Genomic DNA, 22,809 nt, shown 5'->3' with positions numbered 1-22,809 from the left:
GGACCGGTGCACCCCATGGAGAAAAGCTAGGGCGTATGAACCCTTTATCAAGCAACTCTTGAATCTGCTCTTTCAATTCCCTCATTTCTGTGGGAGCCAATCTGTAGGGTGCCTTAGAAATTGGCACGGTATCGGGAACCAGATCTATAGAGAACTCAACTTCTCTTTCAGGCGGAATGCCCGTAACATCCTCAGGAAAAACATCCCCAAAATCCCTGACCACGTCCACATCTGAAATGGTCGGACGTGCTGGCAGCTCTGTCAAAGATAAGCTGGCTAGTAACAACTCACATCCATCAAGCTCGAGTTGCCTAGCTTGCACGAAGGATATGATTCGGGCCTTCCTCAAACTCCTAGCTGTCTCAAACCAGAAGGGTTCCTCCCCTTCAGGTCTAACTAGCACTGCTCTGCTCTGGAAATCAATCACCACTGCATTCTTCGTCATCCAATCCATCCCAAGTATCAGATCGAACTCGGGCATAGGCAAAACTATGAAGTCTGCCACCACTGATTGTCCCTGCAATAGAAGCTCAAGATTCCTCACGAGCCTACTGGTGGATAACTCTTCCCCTGATGGGATAGTCACTGCAAATCCAATCTCCAGAATCTCATACGGAATGCCCCTACTAAGGACAAAAGTCTCAGAAATAAAGGAGTGTGTAGCCCCCGAGTCTAACAAGGCTCTAGTGGCCACACCGGCTACAACAATTCTTCCTGCAATAAAGGGGATTACCTCCATGGAGAGATTGAAATTAAATAACACCAGTTCTACTCAGACTCGTTCAAGGTCATAAAACTCTAAATAAATAAAACAAATATTCATACAGTCAAGTCCCTCAACAAGCCATATACCACAAAATAAAAACCCGAACATGGGAACTTAAATTCGCATACATCAATGAGCCACTATAATTACTCTAAGCTCCAATCTTAAGAGGTTACTTGTGATAAGCATAGTGTCTGGAACGGCCTCCTCGGCCTGCATCACGAACACACGAACCTGCACAAGCCTCCTTAACTCTGGGCAATCCATCGCCACATGACCCGACTTCTTGCACTTGAAACACAGCCCTGCATCCCTCAAGCACTTACAAAAATGCGGGCGGTGGCATGTCCTGTAAATAGGCTTCTCCTCAATCTTAGGAGGAGCAGATCTCTGAGCCTGGTGCCCCTGGGGCTTCTGCGGTCCACGTTATGGCTTCTTGCCATGATGGTGCTGAGAGCGACCCTGCTGGGTAAAGGGCCTCTTGCCATGCGCCTCTGCGCTGATATCCCTCAAGGACTGCTCAGACCTCAATGCCCGTCTGAGGGCAGTAGCATAGTCCGCTGGCTCCGCCATCACCACATCACGGCGGATAGTGGGTCGTAAACCATCAATGAAGTGCTGGAGCTTCTCAGCCTCATCCTCACCAATCAATGGCACAAAGTGGCAGCCTCTCTTAAACATCCTCACAAACTCTGCCACAGATGAGTCTCCCTGCCTAAGGCTCATAAACTCTCTCTTCAGTCGAGCTCTCACATCAGCTGTGAAGTATTTCTCAAAGAACAACTTCTTGAACTCATCCCAAGTCAATGTGGCCAGATCCACTGTCTTCTCTACTCCTTCCAACCAAAGGGCAGCATCCTCCTTAAGGAGGAAAGTGGAGCAACGCACTCGATCAGCATCGCCCAACTCCATGTAGCGGAAGATCGCCTCTAGCGATCGGATCCATCCCTCGGCCACTAAGGGGTCTGTAGTACCCGCAAAGTCCTTCGGGTCCATCTTCCGAAACTGCTCATAGACATTCTCCTATCTCGGTTTAGGAGCGGTTTCAGCCTGCTGCTGAAGAATGCGGGCCAATCCTGCTAGCACCTGTCCTCCTAGATCACCCTGCAGAGGCGGTGGAGGTGGAGGACGTCCATGACGAGGGACCATCTGAACACACCATACAAAGTCCCAAATTCAAATTTCATGCCTTAGAAAAATATTTTTCTTTAACTCAAGTTGCTCAAAGATTAGAAATTTGCACTTCAAAACTTAGACAGAAAGAGGAAATAAAACTTAAATCTTACAGACTTTGAGGCGAGATCCTTCGAGTTTCAGCAATTGGCAGTAGGCTCAGCCCAAACCAAAACCGTGCTCTGATACCAACTGAGACGACCCTAACCTCTAAACTTAATTAAATAATAAAATAAAGTACGAATTTTTTTAAAAATTTTTTGCCATGACTTGTTTGTAAATAGACAAGCCACCCTGTCTCAAGCAACAAGTAAAAACAAAAACGCCATAAACGCGATAAAAGATAACCATAACTCAGAAGTAAAACAACCCCACATGGTTGTAAAGATAATAGCGATAACAAATTTCGAATCATAAAAAAAAAAAAAAACTCCAAGCACAGGGAAAACACATCCTGGCTATCACCAAAAGTACACATGTTTAAACCTCTTTATTTAGTTATACTATAGTGTTATTGTAGTGTAAATTTAGTTATACTATAGTGTAAACCTAGTGTAATTTTAGTTATACTATAGTGTAATGCTAGTGTTATTTTAGTTATACTATAGTGTAATCCTAGTGTAATTTTAGTTATACTATAGTGTAATTCTAGTGTAATTTTAGTTATACTATAGTGTTATTGTAGTGTAAATTTAGTTATACTATAGTGTAATCCTTGTATAATTTTAGTTATACTATAGTTTAATGTTAGTGTTATTTTAGTTATACTATAGTGTTATTGTAGTGCAAATTTAGTTATACTATAGTGTAAACCTAGTGTAATTTTAGTTATACTATAGTGTAATGCTAGTGTTATTTTAGTTATACTATAGTGTTATTGTAGTGTAAATTTAGTTATACTATAGTGTAAACCTAGTGTAATTTTAGTTATACTATAGTGTAATGCTAGTGTTATTTTAGTTATACTATAATGTTATTGTAGTATAAATTTAGTTATAATATAGTATAATCCTAGTGTAATTTTAGTTATACTATAGTGTAATTGCTAGTGTTATTTTAGTTATACTATAGTGTTACTGTAGTGTAAATTTAGTTATAATATAGTATAAACCTAGTGTAATTTTAGTTATACTACAATGTATTGCTAGTGTTATTTTAGTTATATTATAGTGTTATTGTAGTGCAAATTTAGTTATACTATAGTGTAAACCTAGTGTAATTTTAGTTATTATATAGTGTAATGCTAGTGTTAGTTTAGTTATACTATAATGTTACTGTAGTGTAAATTTAGTAATATTATAGTATAATCCTAGTGTAATTTTTGTTATACTATAGTGTAATACTAGTGTTATTTTAGTTATACTATAGTGTTATTGTAATGTAAATTTAGTTATACTATAGTGTAAATCTAGTGTAATTTTAGTTATACTATAGTGTAATGCTAGTGTTATTTTAGTTATACTATAGTGTTATTGTAGTGTAAATTTAGTTATACTATGGTGTAATTCTAGTGTTATTTTAGTTATACTATAGTGTTATTTAGTGTAAATTTAGTTATACTATAGTGTAAACCTAGTGTAATTTTAGTTATATTATAGTGTAATGCTAGTGTTATTTTAGTAATAATATAGTTTAATCCTAGTATATTTTTAGTTATACTATAGTCTAATTCTAGTGTTATTTTAGTTATACTATAGTGTTATTGTAGTGTAAATTTAGTTATACTATAGTGTAAACCTAGTGTAATTTTAGTTATACTATAGTGTAATTCTAGTGTTATTTTAGTTATAGTATAGTGTTATTGTATTGTAAATTTAGTTACACTATAGTGTAAACCTAGTGTAATTTTAGTTAACTATTATAACGCCCAGAATTATTTAATTTTGATCCGAGAATATTTAATTTAAGAATATTTAGAGTTTTGATTTAAATTCTAATATTCTTAAATTATTTAGGATTGAAATTGAATAAATTGAGAATTTGAGGACTGAATTGCAATTATTGCATAGTTGAGGGGCTAAAGTGCAATTTTTATTTCACTTATCAGAATTTGATATTGAGGACTCAGCATGCACGTGTAATCCCTCAAAATATTCAGAAAATCCAAATCAAGAAACCAGATGAAAACCGAGAACAGAAATTTCAAACTTTTCCTTCATCTTTCAATTGCGATATCTTTTGCTACGGTGATCCGTTTTCGATTCCAAAAGATGTTCTGGAATCCTCGCAAGATGACCTTCTATTTGATGTAAGTTTGTTCTTTGTTCATCAAGGTTTGAGAAGTCGAATTTTACAGAGATCAGATTTTGATATGAAAGTGTGGTTGTTAAGCTTCTATCTTATGTTTTCTCAAAGTTGGGTTGAGGATTGGTTGATATATCATAGTCTTGTGATGTTCCAACTCTGATTTGATCTTTATACCTGCTGATATGTTGGTTTTGAAGCTTCAACAGTTGATATATATGTGAGAATTGTTATTGATATGTTCAGAATCGCCGAAGTAATACCGATATGCCGTCGAACTCTTGATTTGAAGTGATTTGCTATTGTTTTTGGATTCCGAAGTTGCTGAACTATTGACTGATGATTCCTTGATTGTTATGCTATTGTTTCAGTGCATAAACAGAGTATATAAACTCAAGAAGTCGACTCCGAAACCGATAGAAGATAGAACAAGGTTGGTAAAGTTTGCCTTGAAGTTCTTGTTGAAGTTTGGGTTGATAGTGAGCAGATTTTGAGATGAGTTTTTGGTGATTGATCTTGAGCAGATTTTGAAATGAGTTTTTGGTGATTGATCTTGTACAGACTTTGACAAGTTCGAAGACATCCTAAACATCATATTTGAAAGGTAAAAGTGGACTATTATTTGATTGGGAATACAACTCGAGATGGTTTGTATCGAGTTTCCTTAAATCACATACTTGTTTGATTATTTGCTCTTATGTGTTTTACTTTGAGTTATTGAATAAGTGTTGATATAATGAATGCCTTGATGATATATATGTTGCATTCATCTTGAAGACTTATTCCTTGATTTTGAAATGAACGGAAACGTTTGAATAGACGATTTGAAGAATTGTATATGTATGGCCTGGGTGTTTTTTTTAGCCTAGCGTCTGATTTGCATATATGATTGCTTCGAAGTCTAGAGAAGAAAGATAAGTAATCCCACCTAGATCGGGAGAGTCGGTGGATTAGTTATGATATCTACTTCTTGGGATCCCAACTGATGAATGATGAGACGAGCCTTGTTTTGAAAACATGCATTGTATTTACTTTTATATCATGATTTTGATATATGATTGTTATGCATGTTTAGTCGCTTTTACTGGGAAATCTATTTCTCACCGGAGTTATCCGGCTATTGTTTTGTTGTATGAGTCATTGCAATAGGAGGGAGTGGAACCGGGCAAAGGCGTGCTTAAAGAACAAGGGATGAGATGAATATAGCATGATGATCCGAGTTAGACGAGTCGAGTGAGCTGTCATGTAGTAGATTGGAGCCTTAATCATGATCTTGTTCTAGCTACTTGATTCAAGACTTGTTGTTGATTTAGATACGGTCTTGGTAATATTATAGGATTTGAGATATGATGTCAATCCTTGAAACAATATGATAATGTAGCTTGATCTTGAATGAATAAGATTGTTTCTTGTATGTTTATGAGCTATTATGATTGTGTTTTTAAGGCTTTGAGATGATTATATTTTATCAAATTTGTCATGTTAGCATGTTTGTTGGTCTTGGATGATGTATGGAATTATTGAGAATTGTTACTAGGTGAAATGGTATGCAAGATTTCGTTTTGACAGCAGCAAATTTCTCTGATTTTTCCTCTGTTCCTGTGCTCGCTCGATCGGTAGAAAATGACCGATCGAGCGAGGCCTTCTTTTTGCTGGACAGAGGGTTGAACTCGGAGGGCTCGCTCGATCTGCAATATTTGGTAGATCGAGCGAGACCAATTGTTCAGGCACCGAGAGTTGAGCATGATGAGCTCGCTCGATCGGTGGTTTTTCACCGATCGAGCGAGGTGCTTTGTTCTGTAAAAAAAAAAAAATTTATTCTTTTGTTTAGACATTGATTGTTATCTATTATTGTTTATTAATGATTATTGAGAGATTAGAACTCGGATCGTCACAACAGGTGGTATCAGAGCAAGACAATTCTGGACTTAGATAGACAGTGAGTGGGGTAGATCGAGTCTTCTTCCTTACTTATTTATTTTTTTTATCATGCTATGATGTAATTACGTGATTGAATTACATGTTTTAAATGCTAGCATGATTTACTTTCAAGTATTTTATTACAAGATGTTGTATTTATTTTATTTGAAAGTATGATTACGATGATTAAAGATACATGCCTACTGGAATATCTGAAGTGATTAGAGGCATGGATTCTGATGATTTATGATATGCTACATGATTATCTGAATTGATTGGAAGCATGTCTTGTTGAGTACTTCGATTATTTATTTAAAGATTGAATCAGAACCGAGTCTTAATCAGAGGTAAGATGATCAGAGGAGGACTAAGATAATTTGATGATTTGGTATCCTAACCATTTTGATAATCAGATATGTCTCGAAGACCAGGACGACCTCCTCTGAGACCCCATGTTCCTATTTCTCTACCAGAACAGACAGTTCATACTCCACCGACAATTGTCACACCGATAGTGCCTGCAACTGCAGTCCCGAGTAATGAACAGGGCAGTACATCACGAGATATGACAGATATTACTGCAACTCCCATGGAAACACTACTGAAACGTTTTCAATCCTACAAGCCGCCAACTCTGAAAGGTACCTAAAATCCCGTTGAATGTGAAGGATGGCTTGATGATATGGAGATGTTATTCGATTCACTAGACTACGGTGATGAACGAAGAGCTAGACTTGTTGGACATCAGTTGCATGAAGTTGCTAAAAGCTGGTGGTTCACAACAAAGAAATCTCTGGAGCGTCGAGGAACTGTTCTGACCTGAAATGTCTTCAAGACTGAATTCTATCAACGTTTCTTTCCGGTATCTTATCGAAAAGACAAGGGTGCCGAATTTGCTAATCTGAAGCAGGGAAACTTGAATATTGAAGACTACGTTGCAAAATTCACTACATTGCTAAGATTTGCTCCACATGTTGCAGACAGTGACGAGGCTATGGCTGATCAGTTCATTAATGGACTGAATCCTGATGTTTTTACACTGGTGAACACAAGGAGACCGAATAATTTTGCTGATGCCTTGAACAGTGCCAAAGGAGCAGAAGCTGGCTTGATACAGCAGCGAGGAGCTTCGTATATTGCACAGCCTCCGAGACAGTCACAACCTTCAGCTTCAACTCAGCAACAGTCGTCTCGATTTGACAGTGGTGGCAGTAGCAGTGGCAAGAAGGGATATTTGCAAGCTAGAGGAAAACAATTTAAGAAATCTCGAAGCAGTTCTTCAAGTTCCAGTGGTACGAAACAGAAGTCTGGGGTATTCTGTAACACTTGTGGTGGAGGACATCCAACTGATCAGTGTCGAGGTGTATCTGGGAGATGCCATATATGCCATCAGACTGGCCATTTTGCGAGAGTATGTCCTCAGAGAGGTGCTGGACAGGCACGAGGTGCAGAGTCATCACGAGCAGTGGCTCAACCCGCGAGGCAAGCCTCCTCTGTCCATTCCTTTCAACCATCACCACCTCAGCAACAGTCGAGGCCAGGAGGAAGTCAGGTAGGCAGTCAGCCACAGAGACAGCAGGCTCATGTTTATGCATTGACGGAGGAGCAGGCACAGGGAGCACCGGATGACGTGATTGCAGGTAGCTGTTCTCTTTATGGTTATCCTGCATATGTATTGATAGATACAGGTGCATCCCATACGTTTATATCTGCCAAATTTGTTGCATTGCATGCTTTGCCTGTTGAAACATTACCTGTTGTAGTATCTGTTTCTTCTCATTTGGGGAGGGGTCTTATATCGATTCAGATAGTTAAGAACTGTTTACTACAGTATGAGGGTAATGAAATTGAGATAGATTGCTTCGTACTTGGTATGTCTGATTTCGATTGTATTCTTGGGATTGATATGCTGAACAAGTACAGAGCTACCGTAGACTGTTTCCAAAAGATAGTGAGATTCAGAACTGAAATGGCTGGAGAATGGAAATTCTATGGTAAGGGTTCACGTGCCAAGATTCCTCTTATTTTTGTATTATCTATGACCCAACTTTTGCAGAAAGGAGCAGAGGGATTTCTTGTTTATGTAGTTGATGTGTTGAAAACTAGCCCGAACCTGGCTGATTTGCCAGTGGTTAGTGAATTTGCGGACATTTTCCCTGATGAGATTCCAGGATTACCTCCGTATCGAGAGATTGATTTCAGCATAGAACTGATGCCAGGAACTGCACCGATTTCGAAAGCACCTTATCGAATGGCACTAGTTGAACTGAAAGAATTGAAGGAACAGTTAGAAGATTTACTGGCCAAGGGATACATTCGACCCAGTGTTTCTCCATGGGGAGCTCCAGTACTATTTGTCAGAAAGAAATACGGTTCAATGAGATTATTTATCGACTACCGGCAACTGAACAAGGCTACGGTTAAGAACAAATACCCTTTGCCTCGTATTGATGATTTATTTGATCAGTTGCAGGGTTCTTCTGTGTATTCCAAGATCGATATGAGATTTGGATACCATCAGATGAGAGTTAGGGATTTTGATATTCCTAAGACTGCGTTCAGAACCAGGTATGGCCATTATGAGTTTATAGTTATGCCGTTTGGTTTGACAAATGCTCCAGCTGTGTTTATGGCTTTGATGAACCGTGTATTTCAGAAGTATCTCGATGACTTTGTGATTATTTTTATTGATGATATTCTGATATATTCAAAGAATCTGATTGATCATGCTGAACATCTGAGAACAGTATTGAAAACTTTAAGAGCCGAGAAACTGTATGCTAAACTGTCGAAATGCGAGTTTTGGCTGAAACAGGTTGTCTTTCTTGGACATATTATATCTGGAAATGGTATTTCTGTGGATCCAAGTAAATTCGAAGCAGTGATCAGTTGGTCGAGACCGACATCTGTTCCTGAGATCCGGAGTTTTATGGGATTGGCTGGGTATTATCGTCGATTTATTAAAGATTTTTCCAGTATTGCAAAGCCGATTACTCAGTTGACTCAGAAGAATACTCCATTTGTCTGGTCTGATGCTTGTGAATCCAGTTTTCTGGAGTTGAAGAAACGATTGACCAGTGCACCAGTCTTGACGATTCCTTCAGGTACTAGTGGTTTCACTGTTTATTGTGATGCATCTCACCGAGGTTTAGGTTGTGTTTTAATGCAGCGAGGTCATGTGATTGCTTATGCCTCGAGACAATTGAAGCCTCACGAAACCAGATATCCAATTCATGATCTTGAATTGGCCGCCATTGTATTTGCTGTGAATATTTGGCGACATTATCTGTACGGGAAACAGTTTGAAATCTATTCTGATCACAAGAGTTTGAAATATCTGTTTTCTCAATCAGAATTGAATATGAGACAGCGGAGATGGCTTGATTTGCTGAAAGACTTTGACTGCGAGATTAAATATTATCCAGGAAAATCGAATGCAGCAGCTGATGCATTGAGTCGAAAGGTATGTTCTTTATCCTTATCGACAATTGGTGTATCGAATTTGATTGAAAACTGTTGTTTATCTGGATTAGTATTTGATACAAATTATCAGCCATTATGACTCTATCAAAGGCAAGTTGAACCAGCTTTATTGGTAAAAATTCGAGATGCTCAGAAACTGGATCAGAATGTACAGAATTCGATTGAGAAAGTCCGATCAGTGCATGTTTCTGAATACCGGGTTCAAGATGATCTTCTATACATTCACAATCGCCTTGTAGTGCCTGATATTTCTGATGTACGTCAACAACTACTGAAAGAGGCGCATTGTAGTCGTTACAGTATTCATCCTGGTGGTAGGAAGATGTATAATGATCTGAAAGCTCATTATTGGTGGAAGCAAATGAAGACTGATATCACTGATTTTGTAGCTCGATTTTTGAATTTCCAACAGGTGAAGGCTGAGAGGAAGAGACCGCCTGGTTTGTTACAGAGTTTGTCTGTACATGAATGGAAATGGGATCATATTTCAATGGACTTTGTGACTAGATTACCTCGATCTTCTAGAGGTTGTGATGCTATATGGGTGATTATTGACAGATTGACGAAATCAGCTTGTTTTATTCCATATCGTATGACGTATAGACATGACCAGATAGCAGAGATTTATATCCGTGAAGTTGTCAGATTGCACGGAGTGCCGAAATCAATTGTATCAGATCGTGATCCTCGATTCACATCACATTTCTGGCATAGTTTGCAGAACGCTTTGGGTACTCAGTTACATTTGAGCACAGCTTATCATCCACAGACTGACGGACAGTCTGAGCGTACTATTCAGACAATGGAGGACATGTTGAGAGCTGTAGTGCTTGATTTTGGCACTAGTTGGCAAGAATCACTACCTCTTTGTGAATTCTCGTACAACAACAGCTATCAATCGAGTATAGGAATGGCTCCTTTTGAAGCTTTATACGGAAGAAAATGTCGATCTCCTTTGTATTGGGATGATATTTCTAAAGTACCTGATACTGATCCTGATATGATATGTGATATGAATGACCAGGTGAAGCTTATTCAGAAACGAATGAAGACAGCTCAAGATAGACAGACGAAATATGCCAACATTCGACGTCGACCATTGTCTTTTGAACAGGGGGATCGTGTATTTTTGAAGATTTCTCCGTTCAGAGGCACTGTCAGATTTGGCAAACGAGGAAATTTGTCTCCACGCTACATTGGTCCTTATGAAATTCTGGAGAAAATAGGCAATCTCTCCTATCGATTAGCTCTTCCTCCATCGTTATTTGGAATACATGATGTCTTTCATGTATCGATGCTTCGTAAATATCTTGATGATGAATCTCATGTGCTTCAATTTGATGAGGCTGAACTCGACGAGACTTTGAGTTATTTTGAAAAGCCAATTCAGATTCTTGATCGAAAAGAGAAGCAACTACGAACGAAGACTATTCCACTTGTGAAAGTCCAGTGGAGTCGTCATGGTATTGAAGAAGCGACTTGGGAGACTGAATCTGATATGAAGCAAAGATTTCCAGAGATTTTTCATTTATGTGAGTCTTCTTTAGTTTTCTGTTATCTGATATTTGATATATGATCTGTTGATATTACTTTAGATTTCGAGGACGAAATCGTGTCTTAGTGGGGGAGAATTGTAACGCCCAGAATTAATAAATTTTATCCGAGAATATTTAATTTGAGAATATTTAGAGTTTTGATTTAAATTCTAATATTCTTAAATTATTTAGGATTGAAATTGAATAAATTGAGAATTTGAGGACTGAATTGCAATTATTGCATAGTTGAGGGGCTAAAGTGCAATTTTTATTTCACTTATCAGAATTTGATATTGAGGACTCAGCATGCACGTGTAATCCCTCAAAATATTCAGAAAATCCACATCAAGAAACCAGAGGAAAACCGAGAACAGAAATTTCAAACTTTTCCTTCATCTTTCAATTGCGATATCTTTTGCTACAGTGATCCGTTTTCAATTCCGAAAGATGTTCTGGAATCCTCGCAAGACGAACTTCGATTTGATGTAATTTTATTATTTGTTCATCAAGGTTTGAGAAGTCGAATTTGACAGAGATCAGATTTTGATATGAAAGTGTGGTTGTTAAGCTTCTATCTTATGTTTTCTCAAAGTTGGGTTGAGGATTGGTTGATATATCATATTCTTGTGATGTTCCAGCTTTGATTTGATCTTTATACCTGCTGATATGTTGGTTTTGAAGCTTCAACAGGTGATATATATGTGAGAATTGTTATTGATATGTTCGGAACCGCCGAAGTAATACCGATATGCCGTCGAACTCTTGATTTGAAGTGATTTGCTATTGTTTTTGGATTCCGAAGTTGCTGAACTATTGACTGATGATTCCTTATTGTTATGCTATTGTTTCAGTGCATAAACAGAGTATATAAACTCAAGAAGTCGACTCCGAAACCGATAGAAGATAGAACAAGGTTGGTAAAGTTTGCCTTGAAGTTCTTGTTGAAGTTTGGGTTGATAGTGAGCAGACTTTGAGATGAGTTTTTGGTGATTGATCTTGTACAGACTTTGACAAGTTCGAAGACATCCTAAACACCATATTTGAAAGGTAAAAGTGGACTATTATTTGATTGGGAATACAACTCGAGATGGTTTGTATCGAGTTTCCTTAAATCACATACTTGTTTGATTATTTGCTCTTATGTGTTTTACTTTGAGTTATTGAATAAGTGTTGATATAATGAATGCCTTGATGATGATATATATGTTGCATTCATCTTGAAGACTTATTCCTTGATTTTGAAATGAAAGGAAACGTTCGAATAGACGATTTGAGGAATTGCATATATATGGCCTGGGTGTTTGTTTTAGCCTAGCGTCTGATTTGCATATATGATTGCTTCGAAGTCTAGAGAAGAAAGATAAGTAATCCCACCTCGATCGGGAGAGTCGGTGGATTAGTTATGATATCTACTTCTCGGGATCCCAACTGATGAATGATGAGACGAGCCTTGTTTTGAAAACATGCATTGTATTTACTTTTATATCATGATTTTGATATATGATTGTTATGCATGTTTAGTCGCTTTTACTGGGAAATCTATTTCTCACCGGAGTTATCCGGCTATTGTTTTGTTGTATGTGTCATTGCAATAGGAGGGAGTGGAACCGAGCAAAGGCGTGCTTAAAGAACAAGGGATGAGATGAATATAGCATGATGATACGAGTTAGACGAGTCGAGTGAGCTGTCATGTAGTAGATTGGAGCCTTAATAATGATCTTGTTCTAGCTACTTGATTCAAGACTTGTTGTTGATTTAGATACGGTCTTGGTAATATTATAGTATTTGAGATATGACAATACTTGAAACAATATGATAATGTAGCTTGATCTTGAATGAATAAGATTGTTTCTTGTATGTTTATGAGCTATTATGATTGTGTTTTAAGGCTTTGAGATGATTCCATTTTATCAACTTTGTCATGTTAGCATGTTTGTTGGTCTTGGATGATGTATGGAATTATTGAGAATTGTTACTAGGTGAAATGGTATGCAAGATTTCGTTTTGACAGCAGCAAATTTCTCTGATTTTTCCTCTGTTCCTGTGCTCGCTCGATAAGTAGAAAATGACCGATCGAGCGAGGCCTTCTTTTTGCTGGACAGAGGGTTGCACTCGGAGGGCTCGCTCGATCTGCAATATTTGGCAGATCGAGCGAGACCAATTGTTCAGGCACCGAGAGTTGAGCATGATGAGCTCGCTCGATCGGTGGTTTTTCACCGATCGAGCGAGGTGCTTTGTTCTGTAAAAAAAAAAAAAAAATTTATTCTTTTGTTTAGACATTGATTGTTATCTATTATTGTTTATTAATGATTATTGAGAGATTAGAACTCGGGTCGTCACAACTATAGTGTAATTCTAGTGTTATTTTAGTTATACTATAGTGTTATTGTAGTGTAAATTTAGTTACGCTATAGTGTAATGCTAGTGTTATTTTAGTTATACTATAGTGTTATTGTAATGTAAATTTAGTTATATTCTAGTGTAAACCTAGTGTAATTTTAGTTATACTATAGTGTAATGCTAGTGTTATTTTAGTTATACTATAGTGTTATTGTAGTGTAAATTTAGTTATACTATAGTGCAAACCTAGTGTAATTTTAGTTATACTATAGTGTAATGCTAGTGTTATTTTAGTTATACTATAGTGTAATCCTAGTGTAATTTTAGTTATATTATAGTGTAATTCTAGTGTTATTTTAGTTATACTATAGTGTTATTTTAGTGTAAATTTAGTTACACTATAGTGTAAACCTAGTGTAATTTCAGTTATACTATAATGTAATGCTAGTGTTATTTTAGTTATACTATAGTGTTATTGTAGTGTATATTTAGTTATACTATAGTGTAATCCTTGTGTAAGTTTTGTTATACTATAATTTAATGTTAGTGTTATTTTAGTTATACTATAGTGTTATTGTAGTGCAATTTTAGTTATACTGTAGTGTAAACCTAGTGTAATTTTAGTTATACTATAGTGTAATGCTAGTGTCATTTTAGTTATATTATAGTGTTATTGTAGTGTAAATTTAGTTATACTATATTGTAAATCTAGTGTAATTTTAGTTATACTATAGTGTAATGCTAGTATTATTTTAGTTATTAATATAATGTTATTGTAGTGTAAATTTAGTTATAATATAGTATAATCTTAGTGTAATTTTAGTTATACTATAGTGTAATTACTAGTGTTATTTTAGTTATACTATAGTGTTACTGTAGTGTAAATTTAGTTATACTATAGTGTAAACCTAGTGTAATTTTAGTTATAATATAGTGTAATACTAGTGTTATTTTAGTTATACTATAGTGTTATTGTAGTGCAAATTTAGTTATACTATAGTGTAAACCTAGTGTAATTTTAGTTATTATATAGTGTAATGCTAGTGTTAGTTTAGTTATACTATAATGTTACTGTAGTGTAAATTTAATAATACTATAGTATTATCCTAGTGTAATTTTAGTTAATTATAGTGTAATGCTAGTGTTATTTTAGTTATACTATAGTGTTATAATAGTGTAAATTTAGTTATACTATAGTGTAAACTTAGTGTAATTTTAGTTATACTATAGTGTAATGCTAGTGTTATTTCAGTTATACTATAATGTTATTGTAGTGTAAATTTAGTTATATTATAGTGTAATTCTAGTGTTATTTTAGTTATACTGTAGTGTTATTTAGTGTAAATTTAGTTATACTATAGTGTAAACCTAGTGTAATTTTAGTTATAGTATAGTGTAATGCTAGTGTTATTTTAGTAATAATATAGTTTAATCCTAGTGTATTTTTAGTTATACTATAGTTTTATTGTAGTGTAAATTTAGTTATACTATAGTGTAAACCTAGTGTAATTTTATTTATACTATAGTGTAATTCTAGTGTTATTTTAGTTATAATATAGTGTAATTGTAGTGTAAATTTAGTTACACTATAGTGTAAACCTAGTGTAATTTTAGTTAAACTATAGTGTAATTCTAGTGTTATTTTAGTTATACTATAGTGTTATTGTAGTGTAAATTTAGTTACACTATAGTGTAAAACTACTGTAATTTTAGTGAAACTATAGTATAATTCTAGTGTTATTTTAGTTATATTATAGTGTTATTGTAGTGTAAATTTAGTTACACTATAGTGTATTGCTAGTGTTATTTTAGTTATACTATAGTGTTATTGTAGTGTAAATTTAGTTATACTCTAGTGTAAACCTAGTGTAATTTTAGTTATACTATAGTGTAATGCTAGTGTTATTTTAGTTATACTATAGTGTTATTGTAGTGTAAATTTAGTTATACTATAATGTCAACCTAGTGTAATTTTAGTTATATTATAGTGTAATGCTAGTGTTAATTTAGTTATACTATAGTGTAATCTTAGTGTAATTTTAGTTATTTTATAGTGTAATTCTAGTGTTATTTTAGTTATACTATAGTGTTATTTTAGTGTAAATTTTGTTACACTATAGTGTAAACCTAGTGTAAACTTAGTTATACTATAGTGTAATCCTTGTGTAATTTTTGTTATACTATAGTTTAATGTTAGTGTTATTTTAGTTATACTATAGTGTTATTGTAGTGCAATTTTAGTTATACTATAGTGTAAACCTAGTGTAATTTTAGTTATAATATAGTGTAATGCTAGTGTTATTTTAGTTTATTATAGTGTTATTGTAGTGTAAATTTAGTTATACTATAGTGTAAATCTAGTGTAATTTTAGTTATACTATAGTGTAATGCTAGTGTTATTTTAGTTATACTATAATGTTATTGTAGTGTAAATTTAGTTATAATATAGTATAATCCTAGTGTAATTTTAGTTATACTATAGTTTAATTGCTAGTATTATTTTAGTTATACTATAGTGTTATTGTAGTGTAAATTTAGTTATACTATAGTGTAAACCTTGTGTAATTTTAGTTATACTATAGTGTAATGCTAGTATTATTTTAGTTATACTATAATGTTATTGTAGTGTAAATTTAGTTATACTATAGTGTTATTTAGTGTAAATTTATTTATACTATAGTGTAAACCTAGTGTAATTTTAGTTATACTATAGTGTAATGCTAGTGTTATTTTAGTAATAATATAGTTTAATCCTAGTGTATTTTTAGTTATACTATAGTGTAATTCTAGTGTTATTTTAGTTATACTATAGTGTTATTGTAGTGTAAATTTAGTTATACTATAGTGTAAACCTAGTGTAATTTTATTTATACTATAGTGTAATTCAAGTGTTATTTTAGTTATACTATAGTGTAATTGTAGTGTAAATTTAGTTACACTATAGTGTAAACCTAGTGTAATTTTAGTTAAACTATAGTCTAATTCTAGTGTTATTTTAGTTATACTATAGTGTTATTGTAGTGTAAATTTAGTTACACTATAGTGTAAATCTAGTGTAATTTTAGTTATACTATAGTGTAATGCTAGTGTTATTTTAGTTTTACTATAGTGTTATTGTAGTGTAAATTATGTTATACTATAATGTAAACCTAGTGTAATTTTAGTTATACTATAGTGTAATGCTAGTGTTATTTTAGTTATACTATAGTGTAATCCTAGTATAATTTTAGTTATATTATAGTGTAATTCTAGTGTTATTTTAGTTATATTATAGTATTATTTTAGTGTAAATTTAGTTACACTATAGTGTAAATCTAGTGTAATTTTAGTTATACTATAATGTAATGTTAGTGTTATTTTAGTTATACTATAATGTTATTGTAGTGTAAATTTAGTTATACTATAGTATAATCCTTGTGTAATTTTAGTTATATTATAGTTTAATGTTAGTGTTATTTTAGTTATACAATAGTGTTATTGTAGTAAATTTAATTATAATATAGTGTAAACATAGTGTAATTTTAGTTATACTATAGTGTAATGCTAGTGTTATTTTAGTTATACTATAGTTTTAATGTAGTGTAAATTTAGTTATACTATTGTGTAAACCTAGTGTAATTTTAGTTGTACTATAGTGTAATACTAGTGTTATTTTAGCTATACTATAATGTTATTGTAGTGTAAAATTTAGTTATAATATAGTGTAATCCTAGTGTAATTTTAGTTATACTATAGTATAATTTTAATGTTATTTTAGTTATACTATAGTGTTATTGTAGTGTAAATTTAGTTATACTATAGTGTAAACCTAATGTAATTTTAGTTATACTATAGTGTAATGCTAGTGTTATTTTAGTTATACTATAGTGTAATCCTAGTGTAATTTTAGTTATATTATAGTGTAATTCTAGTGTTATTTTAGTTATACTATAGTGTTATTTTAGTGTAAATTTAGTTACACTATAGTGTAAACCTAGTGTAATTTCAGTTATACTATAATGTAATGCTAGTGTTATTTTAGTTATACTATAGTGTTATTGTAGTGTAAATTTAGTTATACTATAGTGTAATCCTTGTGTAATTTTAGTTATACTATAGTTTAATATTAGTGTTATTTTAGTTATACTATAGTGTTATTGTAGTGCAATTTTAGTTATACTATAGTGTAAACCTAGTGTAATTTTAGTTATACTATAGTGTAATGCTAATGTTATTTTAGTTATATTATAGTGTTATTGTAGTGTAAATTTAGTTATACTATAGTGTAAATCTAGTGTAATTTTAGTTATACTATAGTGTAATGCTAGAGTTATTTTAGTTATACTATAATGTCATTGTAGTGTAAATTTAGTTATAATATAGTATAATCCTAGTGTAATTTTAGTTATACTATAGTGTAATTGCTAGTGTTATTTTAGTTATACTATAGTGTTACTGTAGTGTAAATTTAGTTATACTATAGTGTAAACCTAGTGTAATTTTAGTTATACTATAGTGTAATGCTAGTGTTATTTTAGTTATACTATAGTGTTATTGTAGTGCAAATTTAGTTATACTATAGTGTAAACCTAGTGTAATTTTAGTTATTATATAGTGTAATGCTAGTGTTAGTTTAGTTATACTATAATGTTACTGTAGTGTAAATTTAGTAATACTATTGTATAATCCTAGTGTAATTTTAGTTAATTATAGTGTAATGCTAGTGTTATTTTAGTTATACTATAGTGTTATTGTAGTGTAAATTTAGTTATACTATAGTGTAAACCTAGTGTAATTTTAGTTATACTATAGTGTAATGCTACTGTTATTTTAGTTATACTATAATGTTATTGTAGTGTAAATTTAGTTATACTATAGTGTAATTCTAGTGTTATTTTAGTTATACTATAATGTAAACCAAGTGTAATTTTAGTTATACTATAGTGTAATGCTAGTGTTATTTTAGTAATAATATAGTTTAATCCTAGTGTATTTTTAGTTATACTATAGTGTAATTCTATTGTTATTTTAGTTATACTATAGTGTTATTGTAGTGTAAATTTAGTTATACTATAGTGTAAACCTAGTGTAATTTTATTTATACTATAGTGTAATTCTAGTGTTATTTTAGTTATACTATAGTGTTATTGTAGTGTAAATTTAGTTATAACCTAGTGTAATTTTATTTATAATATAGTGTAATTCTAGTGTTATTTTAGTTATACTATAGTGTAATTGTAGTGTAAATTTAGTTACACTATAGTGTAAACCTAGTGTAATTTTAGTTAAACTATAGTGTAATTCTAGTGTTATTTTAGTTATACTATAGTGTTATTGTAGTGTAAATTTAGTTACACTATAGTGTAAACCTAGTGTAATTTTAGTGAAATTATAGTGTAATTCTAGTGTTATTTTAGTTATACTATAGTGTTATTGTAGTGTAAATTTAGTTACGCTATAGTGTAATGATAGTGTTATTTTAGTTATACTATAGTGTTATTGTAATGTAAATTTAGTTATATTCTAGTGTAAACCTAGTGTAATTTTAGTTATACTATAGTGTAATGCTAGTGTTATTTTAGTTATACTATAGTGTTATTGTAGTGTAAATTTAGTTATACTATAGTGTAAACCTAGTGTAATTTTAGTTATACTATAGTGTAATGCTAGTGTTATTTTAGTTATACTATAGTGTAATCCTTGTGAAATTTTAGTTATATTATAGTGTAATTCTAGTGTTATTTTAGTTATACTATAGTGTTATTTTAGTGTAAATTTAGTTACACTATAGTATAAACCTAGTGTAATTTCAGTCATACTATAATGTAATGCTAGTGTTATTTTAGTTATACTATAGTGTTATTGTAGTGTAAATTTAGTTATACTCTAGTGTAAACCTAGTGTAATTTTAGTTATACTATAGTGTAATGCTAGTGTTATTTTAGTTATACTATAGTGTTATTGTAGTGTAAATTTAGTTATACTATAATGTAAACCTAGTGTAATTTTAGTTATACTAAAGTGTAATGCTAGTGTTATTTTAGTTATACTATAGTGTAATCTTAGTGTAATTTTAGTTATATTATAGTGTAATTCTAGTGTTATTTTAGTTATACTATAGTGTTATTTTAGTGTAAATTTTGTTACACTATAGTGTAAACCTAGTGTAAACTTAGTTATACTATAGTGTAATCCTTGTGTAATTTTAGTTATACTATAGTTTAATGTTAGTGTTATTTTAGTTATACTATAGTGTTATTGTAGTGCAATTTTAGTTATACTATAGTGTAAACCTAGTGTAATTTTAGTTATACTATAGTGTAATGCTAGTGTTATTTTAGTTATATTATAGTGTTATTGTAGTGTAAATTTAGTTATACTATAGTGTAAATCTAGTGTAATTTTAGTTATACTATAGTGTAATGCTAGTGTTATTTTAGTTATACTATAATGTTATTGTAGTGTAAATTTAGTTATAATATAGTATAATCCTAGTGTAATTTTAGTTATACTATAGTTTAATTGCTAGTATTATTTTAGTTATACTATAGTGTTATTGTAGTGTAAATTTAGTTATACTATGGTGTAAACCTTGTGTAATTTTAGTTATACGATAGTGTAATGCTAGTGTTATTTTAGTTATACTATAATGTTATTGTAGTGTAAATTTAGTTATACTATAGTGTTATTTAGTGTAAATTTATTTATACTATAGTGTAAACCTAGTGTAATTTTAGTTATACTATAGTGTAATGCTAGTGTTATTTTAGTAATAATATAGTTTAATCCTAGTGTATTTTTAGTTATACTATAGTGTAATTCTAGTGTTATTTTAGTTATACTATAGTATTATTGTAGTGTAAATTTAGTTATACTATAGTGTAAACCTAGTGTAATTTTATTTATACTATAGTGTAATTCAAGTGTTATTTTAGTTATACTATAGTGTAATTGTAGTGTAAATTTAGTTACACTATAGTGTAAACCTAGTGTAATTTTAGTTAAACTATAGTGTAATTCTAGTGTTATTTTAGTTATACTATAGTGTTATTGTAGTGTAAATTTAGTTACACTATAGTGTAAATCTAGTGTAATTTTAGTTATACTATAGTGTAATGCTAGTGTTATTTTAGTTTTATTATAGTGTTATTGTAGTGTAAATTATGTTATACTATAGTGTAAACCTAGTGTAATTTTAGTTATACTATAGTGTAATGCTAGTGTTATTTTAGTTATACTATAGTGTAATCCTAGTATAATTTTAGTTATATTATAGTGTAATTCTAGTGTTATTTTAGTTATATTATAGTGTTATTTTAGTGTAAATTTAGTTACACTATAGTGTAAATCTAGTGTAATTTTAGTTATACTATAATGTAATGTTAGTGTTATTTTAGTTATACTATAATGTTATTGTATTGTAAATTTAGTTATACTATAGTATAATCCTTGTGTAATTTTAGTTATATTATAGTTTAATGTTAGTGTTATTTTAGTTATACAATAGTGTTATTGTAGTAAATTTAATTATAATATAGTGTAAACATAGTGTAATTTTAGTTATACTATAGTGTAATGCTAGTGTTATTTTAGTTATACTATAGTTTTAATGTAGTGTAAATTTAGTTATACTATAGTGTAAACCTAGTGTAATTTTAGTTATACTATAGTGTAATACTAGTGTTATTTTAGCTATACTATAATGTTATTGTAGTGTAAAATTTAGTTATAATATAGTGTAATCCTAGTGTAATTTTAGTTATACTATAGTATAATTTTAATGTTATTTTAGTTATACTATAGTGTTATTGTAGTGTAAATTTAGTTATACAATAGTGTAATCCTAGTGTAATTTTAGTTATATTATAGTGTAATTCTAGTGTTATTTTAGTTATACTATAGTGTTATTTTAGTGTAAATTTAGTTACACTATAGTGTAAACCTAGTGTAATTTCAGTTATACTATAATGTAATGCTAGTGTTATTTTAGTTATACTATAGTGTTATTGTAGTGTAAATTTAGTTATACTATAGTGTAATCCTTTGTAATTTTAGTTATACTATAGTTTAATATTAGTGTTATTTTAGTTATACTATAGTGTTATTGTAGTGCAATTTTAGTTATACTATAGTGTAAACCTAGTGTAATTTTAGTTATACTATAGTGTAATGCTAGTGTTATTTTAGTTATATTATAGTGTTATTGTAGTGTAAATTTAGTTATACTATAATGTAAATCTAGTGTAATTTTAGTTATACTATAGTGTAATGCTAGAGTTATTTTAGTTATACTATAATGTTATTGTAGTGTAAATTTAGTTATAATATAGTATAATCCTAGTGTAATTTTAGTTATACTATAGTGTAATTGCTAGTGTTATTTTAGTTATACTATAGTGTTACTGTAGTGTAAATTTAGTTATACTATAGTGTAAACCTAGTGTTATTTTAGTTATACTATAGTGTAATGCTAGTGTTATTTTAGTTATAATATAGTGTTATTGTAGTGCAAATTTAGTTATATTATAGTGTAAACCTAGTGTAATTTTAGTTATTATATAGTGTAATGCTAGTGTTAGTTTAGTTATACTATAATGTTACTGTAGTGTAAATTTAGTAATACTATAGTATAATCCTAGTGTAATTTTAGTTAATTATAGTTTAATGCTAGTGTTATTTTAGTTATACTATAGTGTTATTATAGTGTAAATTTAGTTATACTATAGTGTAAACCTAGTGTAATTTTAGTTATACTATAGTGTAATGCTACTGTTATTTTAGTTATACTATAATGTTATTGTAGTGTAAATTTAGTTATACTATAGTGTACTTCTAATGTTATTTTAGTTATACTATAATGTAAACCTAGTGTAATTTTAGTTATATTATAGTGTAATGCTAATGTTATTTTAGTAATAATATAGTTTAATCCTAGTGTATTTTTAGTTATACTATAGTGTAATTCTATTGTTATTTTAGTTATACTATAGTGTTATTGTAGTGTAAATTTATTTATACTATAGTGTAAACCTAGTGTAATTTTATTTATACTATAGTGTAATTCTAGTGTTATTTTAGTTATACTATAGTGTTATTGTAGTGTAAATTTAGTTATAACCTAGTGTAATTTTATTTATAATATAGTGTAATTCTAGTGTTATTTTAGTTATACTATAGTGTAATTGTAGTGTAAATTTAGTTACACTATAGTATAAACCTAGTGTAATTTTAGTTAAACTATAGTGTAATTCTAGTGTTATTTTAGTTATACTATAGTGTTATTGTAGTGTAAATTTAGTTACACTATAGTGTAAACCTAGTGTAATTTTAGTGAAATTATAGTGTAATTCTAGTGTTATTTTAGTTATA

At 31.2% G+C, this 22,809-nt stretch overlaps 1 protein-coding gene across 1 annotated transcript; it reads right to left on the bottom strand.

Annotated features, from left to right (window-relative positions):
- Positions 1-1,192: 1,192 nt before the first annotated feature.
- LOC140890185 (uncharacterized) lies at positions 1,193-1,762 on the bottom strand. The gene has a single exon (XM_073297942.1). It carries the CDS (start codon positions 1,760-1,762, stop codon positions 1,193-1,195), a length of 570 nt encoding a protein of 189 aa, XP_073154043.1.
- Between the last annotated feature and the right edge of the window lie 21,047 nt (positions 1,763-22,809).

Source organism: Henckelia pumila, chromosome 3 (assembly GCF_033568475.1).
Source record: "Henckelia pumila isolate YLH828 chromosome 3, ASM3356847v2, whole genome shotgun sequence".
Lineage (NCBI taxonomy): Eukaryota > Viridiplantae > Streptophyta > Magnoliopsida > Lamiales > Gesneriaceae > Henckelia > Henckelia pumila.
This window is presented reverse-complemented; position numbering and strand designations above follow the sequence as displayed.